Source organism: Odocoileus virginianus, chromosome 7, assembly GCF_023699985.2.
Source record: "Odocoileus virginianus isolate 20LAN1187 ecotype Illinois chromosome 7, Ovbor_1.2, whole genome shotgun sequence".
NCBI lineage: Eukaryota > Metazoa > Chordata > Mammalia > Artiodactyla > Cervidae > Odocoileus > Odocoileus virginianus.
The window spans coordinates 6,570,502-6,581,088 of record NC_069680.1 but is presented as its reverse complement, the minus strand read 5'-3'; the positions used below and the strand labels follow the sequence as shown (position 1 = coordinate 6,581,088).

The 10,587-nt window shown below is 42.0% G+C and overlaps 1 protein-coding gene across 1 annotated transcript; it reads right to left on the bottom strand.

Moving 5' to 3' along the window:
• Window positions 1-31: 31 nt before the first annotated feature.
• On the bottom strand, window positions 32-10,256 carry BORCS7 (BLOC-1 related complex subunit 7). Its single transcript, XM_020897897.2, has 5 exons — window positions 9,981-10,256; window positions 3,016-3,078; window positions 2,862-2,905; window positions 1,704-1,724; window positions 32-916 (listed from the first exon to the last, which is right to left on the bottom strand). The coding sequence occupies exons 1-5, from the start codon at window positions 10,239-10,241 to the stop codon at window positions 865-867; spliced, it is 441 nt and encodes a 146-aa protein (XP_020753556.1). The 5' UTR covers window positions 10,242-10,256; the 3' UTR covers window positions 32-864.
• Between the last annotated feature and the right edge of the window lie 331 nt (window positions 10,257-10,587).

Sequence of the window (10,587 nt, the reverse complement as noted above, 5' to 3'; positions counted from 1 at the left end):
TTAAATTCAAACAAAGCATAGACATTCAGACTTGAGAACAAAGGCAATGACATTTAATAAGATAAATTCAGGGAACATGGGTATATGTCTGCAAACATAAGGTTTTCTACATGGCACAACCTTATACTGCAATCTTGGTAATTCAGCTGCGTTCTCACTTGGCAATAATGTCATACAAGTGAATTTGCTGACGACTAGCAAAATTACAAAATGAACCCAAGGCCACTTAATCAAGAGTCACAACAACAAAGAAACCCTAGGAATGAAGGTCAAGGTAGGAGGTTGCAGCTGGCCAGATATGATACCATTTGCCTAATTTTCATGAAGGAATTTGCTCCAACAAATAAAATAAGTATCTCTTCTTAGTTACTAGAAAAGAAAACAACCGGTATTACCTAATCATCATTCTGTGACCATGAAATTAAAATATTTCCTGAAAGTATGATTAAAAGAAAAAAGTCTTTAAAAAATATTAATCATTCTTATAAATTCACAGTAGAATCTCTAAGTCTGAATTTAAAACACTACTCAGTATTTGCTTAAGAAACACATTTAGACAACATGGCTTTTGACATATTAAAATTCTGTGGGAAAAACTAAGACATCTTTTAATTTTGCTTTAATATCAAACTAACAGAACAACTTAAAAATTAATTAAGAGCATGCATTTGTTTGATTTAAGAAGTGCTTCTAAAATTTAGTCACCTAATTTCCTTTCAGGAGAAACTGTTCATCATCACAGATCTTTTCTAACTTAACTTTTGGAAAAGAAAATGGAAAATCAAACCCATAGCACATGGTTATGTAAGATACTTCCTCCTCAGGGTCAGGCAAAGAAGTGCTTTTGCCCTCTTCTAACTCGTTCTATTTCAATAGATGATTCAACTGGTCCTGTAGATTTGAAGACTGCTCAACACTATAAATTGGGATAGAGAAAAAAGTTTATCTACACTGGGCATCTTGTCGTCATAGCAACCCCTCTATGCAATCATATTTTCTTTAGGCTTTAAATGTGCGGGCTATAAGTGGGGTCAGATTCATGACTGGGTGAAGAGATAGGGGTATATTTCTCTACATTCTTTGTTTGTAATGGTTTACTATCCCTGAAAGTACAATATCATATGTTCTCCCTAGAAAAATGGAGAACTAGATACTGGGGGAAAAAAAAAACTGCTGTGAAGACATTTCATTGTGCAAATGATTTGCACAGAGTATTTGCACAAAACACATGCATAGTTCTGTTGAAGCTAAATCAAAAATTTATTTTGGTCCACTAGTGGGGACCATACATGTTTAAAACATGAAGAAAAGATCTGTAAAGCCAATTATTACATAAACAATATTGCAAGGGACTGAAATATTCCACTTAAAAAAATACACACACACAAACACACAAGTCTGTTCAATGACTGCAGCACATTTACTCTACTTAACAAATATTACCAATGTAAAAAGTTTCCTACTCCTTAAGGTTGGTTCTCTATACCCTATAACTTTTAGAAAGCCTGTGCTATAAGTGAATTGACTTACTGCATGCCTTTGAAATATTCTTTATATTTTCAATGAGCTATCCTAGAACATGAATCAATTTAAGGGTCTATGTCAACCAGAGTTTTGTACTTATCCTAGGCCCAGCAGTGTAATTCCCCCCAGCTTGCTACAGTTAGGTGGCCCCCTACTCCTCTACCTTTGGGGTTACTTACTTCTTCTGAATAGCTTCTTGCCTAAATCAGAAAAGGAAAGAGGAAAATAAACATAAGAAAATGTAGCAACCTAGAAGAAGTTATCTATGGTCAGATATATACATAGGAAGGACAAATTTCCAGCTTGTCACATTTTCTATTTCTGTCCATCCTATCCTAAGATTGTAATATTGAATCCCTCTTCGCTATCTGAGTGCAGAGTTGCTGAAAAGATGGATTTTACACCTAAAGATGTAATAATACTCTATCAAAGAGAGGTATGTGGTCCAACCGACTATAAGGATGGCTCAAATTCAGTTTGGGTACATGAGCTGAAAGGTCACATACCTGATAGGTACATAACCTAAAAATGAATGTTTTAGCTATTTAAATATCAAGAGTTAAATTCCCAATCAGATATTTCCAATAGGTACACAAGTGTAATATCAACTGCATAAAATAAAAAGCAAAATGAAGTAAGATGAAGAGTCAATTAAATTGTAATTTTGTCCAAAACTATAACGGAGAAGGAAGTCTCTCTATTTCAGAATCTGCTGGATGATTTATATACAGTTAGGGCTCATGGCAATCCACTCCAGTATTCTTGCCTGGAGAATCCCAAGGACAGAGGAGCCTGGAGGGCTCCAGTCCATAGCCTCGCAAAGAGTTAGACATGACTGAGCTAACACAATTGAAGTGACTTAGCACGCACAGGGGAATGTAAAATAAAGGTCACTGATGTACTCCATTCCCCAGGGAAGGTGCAGCCACTCTTGGAAAGCCCTCAGGCACAGACAGTTGACAAATACCACTTAAGTGTCCACCAAGTGCCAAGGGCTACGCATGTGTGTGGTCCTGGATGGGCCCTGGCCTTATGGGGTTTGCAGTCTCTCCTTCTAAGAAGCCCTCAAAATACGAGGGAGGTTCACAAAGGTGACTCCCACTCTGATCGCACTCTATACACCAACTGCGTCTGCAGTCTCAGGCATCTATTCCAGGGGGAACATATCCTTGACGAATCCCCTCCCCGCGCACCCTCCCCCCCACTCCTGACACTTTACTCCCGGCTCCCGCCTTCAGGAAAATAAGCGAAAGCACAAAGCACAAAGGCCACGAGAAGCAGCCGGCAGAGAGTGACTGTGCAGCAAGCACAGCAGGCACTGGGGAGCGCATACTCACTGGTACTGAAGATGAGTTGTTATTATTGCCATTTTTCTTAAACTCTGCATTTAAAAAAAAAGAGAGAGAGAGAGAGAAATAGAGCATTCCACTTCCCTGAAGCCACACAAACTGTGCACATAAAACTCAAATCGTAACAGAAATTGTTTCTTACATCTTCTGAGTGTAAAATGGCATCTTCCTGTAGTACCATGTTTCGAGCTGCCTGACCTAGCAGCTGGAAGACAAAAATAAAATGGTAATAATCAAAATTTCCAAACTTCCTGTAATCTTCTCTCTGCAGCTGTTCTCTCAGGGCCCTCTCTCCTCCCCCTACTCTGCCACCCCATACAAATACAAACCCTCCGAATGTAAAGGAAGATAATTTCCCATTTGTTCATGTTGAAAACCCATTTCATTGTCACTGTGGCAGTGCTGGCATGGGCTCGACATCTGTTCCAAAGGCCATTGCCTGAGAAATCAAGTCCTCCAGAATGCTGAGCTTATTCATCAAGTGCTGGGAGGAAAAGTCTGCAAAAACAAACTTTGGCTCCACAAGCCCAGTGAGAACCTAACTTCTGACTCTCCAAGGCAAATTTGAGATTTGGAGTTGTTTGGGGGGAGGGAGAGGGCAAGAGTTAGGATAGGGCTTTAAAGGACAACGGGATGTAGCTGTTTAGAAATGGAATGAAAAACATAGATGTAGGGGGTGGGGAGGGGAGGAGGGTGCTCAGGAAAGACCTGGGAAGAAGTTTGGGATTCAAAGTGGGAAAGCACTATGTGAAGAATGGCCAGATGGAGCTGGGGAAGAGAAAAGAGAGGAGGAAGGTGGCAGTGGATTTTAATGAATTCACTGATAGCCGGGTCCTATGGTGGAGAGAGAGAAGGAGAGAGAGAGAGGCTGAGTGAGCTCTGTTTCAGCTGGGTGACCTGCACAGAACGGCAAGAGTAAACCAACAGAGGTGTTCCACTTTCTGAGGCACCCTGTTACCGGCAGACATGAAGTCCAGCCATGAAAGGAGCTCCTGTTACGTGTGTCTACCAATCTTCCCTGTTCCCTTGGGTCAGATGACTTCAAATTAACAAGAAACCAGCACTGATCCAGCCTCCCGACTTCTCTCCCTATAGCAACTTTTATTTTTCTTTTTAACTTTAAAAGTTAGTAAAATTTTACAGGCTTCTAAAGGCAAAACAATAAAATAAGACCTTCTATCCAGCCTCTTCCTCTCCTGGTATCTCTTCTCTATGCATACATATTTTTTAAGTTAGTGTTTGGTTTATCTTTCCATTGTTCCTTTATAAAACAATGGACATGTGTATATATTTTGCCCATCTTACATAAAATGTAACCTACCATATGCACTCTTTCACATCATGCCACGTTCACTCAAAAATATATACTGAGATAGGCCTACAGCAATAAATATTGACTCTCCACCTGTTCTTTTAGAGTGGCCAAGCACTCCACTGTATAGATGTCTCCTAAGATTATTCAACCAGTCTTCTACTAAAGACTTTGGGGCTGTTTCCAGTCTTTTGCTATTATATTAATAAGTAGTGCTAAAAAAAAATACCTTACATATCTTTTTGTATCTTTGTGCTGGCATATCTTTGGATAGACTCAGAATCTTTTTTTTTTTTTTTTTTTTTTTTTAGACTCAGAATCTTAAATTGTGATTTCTGGATCAGAGGGTTTTAATTTTGCTACATATTGCCAAATCACCCTCCCTGTTAAGATTATACCATTTTGCATTCCCACCAAGTAGGAGAGTTCCTGTTTCCTCCCTGTGGCCACTTTTAAATGGCAAACTCCAAACTCCTACAGACAAGGGATGGTGACCAACAAATTGAAGATTCTAATAGTATCTTCCTCATTCATTCAACAAATATTTATTAAGTACTTATAAGCCAGTAAGAGACATAGCCCCCATCCTTTCAGGGCTCACAGGCTGGGACTACAGAGGACAAAGGTCCTACGATACCTTGGGGTAGGTGCTGAGGGGATGCGCTAGATGCCAGGGGAGCTTGAGGGCAGTGGTGACTAACACAGGGTAGGCGCTCAGGGAAGGCTTCCTAAAAGAAGTGACTTTTTTTAAATTCCTGATTTCATTATTTGTTTATTACGCTTGGCTGTGCTGGATCTTCACTGCTACATGTGGTTTTTCTCTAGTTGCAGCAAGCAGGGGCTACTCTAGTTGCAGCGCGTGGGCTTCTCATTGTGGCGGCTTCTCTTGTTGCAGAGCGCAGGCTCTAAGCATGCAGTCTTCAGCAGTTGCATCTCCCAGGCTCTAGAGCTCAGGCCAATAGTTGTAGCCACAGGCTTAGTTGCTCCACGGCATGTGGGATCTTCCTGGACGAGAGATCAAACCCGTGTCTCCCGCATTGGCAGGTGGATTCTTCACCACTGAGCCACCAGGGAAGCCCAAAGAAGTGACTTCTAAGCTGAGACCTAAAGGCTGGTGCTTAGAATTCAGAAGTATAATGTTACAAAGAAGTGGCATGATTAGACTGACTGTTTCAGCATGTGGTGAGCAAGATGGATTAGAAGGGGTGGGGTGGGGGGAGCAGGCCTGAAGGCAGACAGATTGGTTAGGAGAACATAGCAGTATTCTAGGAAAGTAACGAGAGTGACCTGAACCACAGAAGTGACAGTTTAAAAAGGCAGGGTGAGGGGCTTGAGAGTTATTCAGAAGATAGACCTGATGGGACTTGTGATGGCCTGGAATGCAGGGGCTGTTGGCATGTAGGACCAGGGCCTTTTCTATGATGACAGACATAATCACTGACACTGATGCATTATTTGTTTACATAAACCAGCCAGGCACATAACATATTACCTAAGATCTCCAGTTTCAGTTTCTTTAAAGTAGAACATCTGAAACACACCTGTAAAACAATCTGAGTACAGAAGCTTTGTACATTTCTATGAATTTCCCCCAGGCTTGCTCATACTTATCTCAACACCAGTTTGTCTTATATTCACACAAAACAGCTTTGTTGAAGACTGATGAAGAGGGAAGCAATGTTCTGTGGGCTAAAAAGGACTGAAAATCAGTAATACTCCCATAACCTCAGAGCCTAGCAAAGGAAATGGCAAAAATATACATAAGTAACTATGTTGGTGGTTTAGTCACTAAGTTGTATCTGACTCTTGCAAGTCTATACACAGTAGCCAGGTAGCCTGCCAGGCTCCTCTGTCCATGGGATTTCCCAGGCAAGAATACTAGAGTGGGTTGCCATTTCTTTCTCCAGTGGATCTTCCCAACCCAGGAATCGAATATGGGTCTTCTTTATCACAGGTGGATTCTTGACCAACTGAGCTACAAGGGAAGTCCTAAGTAACTATAGAAAAATGCAATATGGTACATGGTAAGTGTCATGTAAGAGATCTAGTAAAAAGACAAGGCTGGTATGTGTGCATGTATGCATGTGTGCTAAGTCGCTTCAGTCATGTCCAACTCTTTGAGACCCTGTGGACTATAGCCTGCCAGGCTCCTCTGTCCATGGGATTCTCCAGGCAAGAATCCTGGAGTGGGGTGCCATGCCCTCCTCCAGGGGATCTTCTCAACCCAGGGATTGAATCCTCATTATGTCTCTCATTATGTCTCCGGCATTGGCAGACCGGTTCTTTACAACTGGCACCACCTGGGAAGCTCAAAGTCCATATAGATGAACTTATTTGCAAAGCAAATAGAGACACAGATGAAGATACCAAGGGAGGAAGGTGGAGGCAGGATGAATTGGGAGACTGGGATTGGCATATATACACTAGTATGTATAGAAAAGATAACAAATGAGAACTGAAACATTTACTGAATGATCTGTGGTGACTTAAATGGAAGGAAATCCAAGGAAGAGGGGATATATGTATACATACAGCTGATTCATTTTTGCTGTACAGTAGAAACTAATACACCACCGTAAAGCAACAATATTCCAATTTTTTAATAAATAAATATTAACCAATTTTTAAAATAAAGACAAAGTTCCAGCTTGAGAAGTGTATCAACTCTGTCCCAGAAAACTGGACTGGTTTCAGCTTAACTCAATTCATACCACTTACTGAGCACCCTATCTAAATCTACTACAGAAGAAACTCGTGAAAAATACACAAGGAGCTGGAACGGGAAGCAGCAAGCCACGTCAGGAGAGTCAGCGTGGTACCGTGGCTTTTTGAGCACTTAATCCAGCTAGGGGCCACAAGAAGTGGCATCCAAGAGTGTGGGTTTAGAACCAGTCTGCCTAGGTTTGAATCCTAGTACTACCCCTTCGCAACTACTGCATGAACTTGGACAAGTGAAACTCCTCTCTGTAAGAAAAGCACTTCCTTTATCAGTGATTATGAAGATTTATGAATTAAGCTACATAAAACTCACATACTTAAAAAAAAAACAAGTAATAGAAAAAGAATCTATAAATCATGAAAAGGAGAAGTAGATATGTCTACCACTAAAACTGACTGCAACCAAGGTAAAAGATGAAGCACAGTAAGTTTCATAATTCTTATTTGGTAAAAGGCGACACAACAATTCTTCAAAACAGGTAAATTTTCCTCTGATGCATAAGGGTGTGCTCAGTTGTATCTGGCTCTTTGCGATCCTGTGGACTATAGCCTGTCAGGCTCCTCGGTCCATGGGCTCTTCCAGGTAAGAATATTGGAATGGGCTGCCATTTTCTTCTCCAGGGGATCTTCCTAACCCAAGGATCGAACTCACAGCTCCTGCACTAGCAGGCGGATTCTTTACCACTGAATCACCTGGGAAGTCCTCTGGATCCTAAAATGAGTATACCACGTGGAACTTCATACAAAGCATATCTGGCATCACCAGATCAATTACTTCAACAATAGTGTTATGGTAAACACATTTTTATACAGTTGTTTCTTATAGCCACTATCAATAGAAACTAAGGATATAAGGTAAAAGCTAATTTTGTAAAGATCATTCTACCAGACCCTAAACTAATACTTTGAACATTCATATATGAAGGTGAAGACTTGCAGACATGTCATGCTTGCTAAAGGAACTATATAACTTAATGGAATAATAATAAAATGATGAAATATGAGGAAAAGAAGAGTGGGGGAGAGTTGCTATTACAATAAAACTAAGTCAAAAATCAAATATACTTGTTGAAAATTAGTAGCTAAGATACAATGCTATTGGATTAATTATGAGCAAGACAATGGTCTACAGAAGAAATTCAGTTCAGTTCAGTTCAGTCACTCAGTTGTGTCCGACTCTTTGCGACCCTATGAACCACAGCACGCCAGGCCTCCCTGTCCATCACCAACTCCCTGAGTCCACCCAAACCCATGTCCATTGAGTCAGTGATGCCATCCAGCCATCTCATCCTCTGTCGTCCCCTTCTCCTCCTGCCCCCAATCCCTCCCAGCATCAGGGTCTTTTCCAATGAGTCAGCTCTTCACATCAGATGGCCGAAATATTGGAGTTTCAGCTTCAACATCAGTCCTTCCAATGAACACCCAGGACTGATCTCCTTTAGCATGGACTGCTTGGATCTCCCTGCAGTCCAAGGGACTCTCAAGAGTCTTCTCCAACACCACAGTTCAAAAGCATCAATTCTTTGGCACTCAGCTTTCTTTATAGTTCAACTCTCACATCTGTATGTGACCACTGGAAAAACCATAGCCTTGACTAGATGAACTTTTGCTGGCAAAGTAATGTCTCTGCTTTTTAATATGCTATCTAGGTTGGTCATAACTTTCCTTCCAAGGAGTAAGCGTCTTTTAATTTCATGGCTGCAGTCACCATCTGCAGTGATTTTGGAGCCCAGAAAAATAAAGTCAGCCACTGTTTCCACTGGTTCCCCATTTATCTGCCATGAAATGATGGGACCGGATGCCATGATCTTAGTTTTCTGAATGTTGAGCTTTAAACCAACTTTTTCATAAGAGAAATTATAGAAACCTAAAGACTCTGTCCCCAGATTATTCTGCAAGCATATTTAAGATATCTTCCATTTAAAGAATCCAAACCTGGACATTCTTACATGATACACCATGTGCATGGTTGGTCTCTGTAACAAAACGATGGACACGTTTTCCTTTCTCCTGGGTAAAAACCTAGAAGTTGAAAAGCTGGGTCATTAGACCTATTTTGTTTGTCCAATCACCTGCCATATGGGCATTTGGATTGCTTCCAATTCTGTGCTATTTTGGATAAATGTCTATGAACACGTACAAGTCTTTGTGTGGACATATATTTTCATTTCACTTGGTTGAATTCTTTACAGTGGATAGGTCTTTTTTAGGAGAGAGCGTACACATACAAAGCTTGCTGGTGTGAAAAGCCATCAAACAATCCCATTCATGTTACTAGCCAGAGGATGAGAAGAAAATCACGGCAAAGGAGAAAGCTAACAGAAAACCAAAAACATGACCAGAAAGACAAGTCAGAAAAGAATGAATGTGTGGACACACGATATAGAAATCTTGAAGGGGACTTCCCTGGTGCTCCAGTGGTTAAGAATCCCCCTTGCAATGCAGAGGAGGCCAATTGGATCCCTGGTCGGGGAGGATCCCACATGCTGCAGGGCAACTAGGCCCCTGCGCCACAACTACTGAGCCCACGCGCCCTAGAGCCTGTGCTCCGCAACAGGAGAGGCCACCGCAATGAGAAGCCTGCGAACCGCAAAAGGAAAGAGGCCCCTCACTCGTCCCAACTAGAGAAAGCCCCCAGTGCAGCAAGGAAGACAGCGCAGAAATAAAGTCTGAAAGGAATCTGAGATGTTTAGGGCAAAACCACGCGGAATTTGGGGGCCAAAAGGGACAGATCTTCACTAGAGACAACTCTGAGAAACAAATGAGGAACTCGATAGGATCACTCTCTCATCCGCCTCCTAGCGCAATGTATGTAAAGCACCGATTCTTATCCTTTGGTTTCTTCCCCACCCCATTCCCCTCCGCTCCCTCCTCGGCTCGTAGAACCAGTAGTCCTGTCCAGAGACAGACCCCAGAGTGCAAAGCGCCCTCCGCCAACTAACTCTCCTCTCTTCCCCGCAGTTCATGGACTACAATTCCCAGGATGCAATGCGGCCACCCCCACCTTCCTTCCACACATACAAGGAAGAAAAGAGATTCCCAGGGTACTAGGCCCGGAGAGATCACTCCTAGCTTACCTCGGAGCTCCGGGAGCCCTTCAGAACCTGCTTGGTTAGAGCGATCACGTCAGTACCACAGGTGTTCACTTTCTCCGTCAGAAGCCCCTTCACGGACTGACCGAATCGAGCTTGCGAATCTGGGGTCCCGGTCGCCATCACTTCGGCCAGTGAACGCCTACCCAAGGGCGATGGCGAGTCGCCCGGGCCAAAAGATGTACAAAGCGGAAGGAAAGGAGGTGGTGTCTTTTTTTCCCACCGTGGGAAAAGGAAGGGACGCATGCGCCTAGCGGAGGTTGCGCTTTGCTCACTTTAGTTTAAAATACTCAGTTGATGTCCTGAAGAAGACGCGGCTCAGGGAAACATCAACGAAGAGAATGGAGGGCAATTTCAGTAAACCTATGGTTTAACATCAAAAGGTGTGATGAATTACTGTCCCAATTCTGCCGGTTAGTTGTGTGACTGCAAATTCTTCACGTTTGCATCTTCTGTTCCTCATCTGTAAAACAGAAATAATAAAATTAAATCTCCCAGTCGTTCTGAGAATTAAGATCATTCAATTCAATTTTAACATTTAGTGAACGAAACACCAAACCCTGTTGGACTGAGGATAGAAAAATGAGATGTA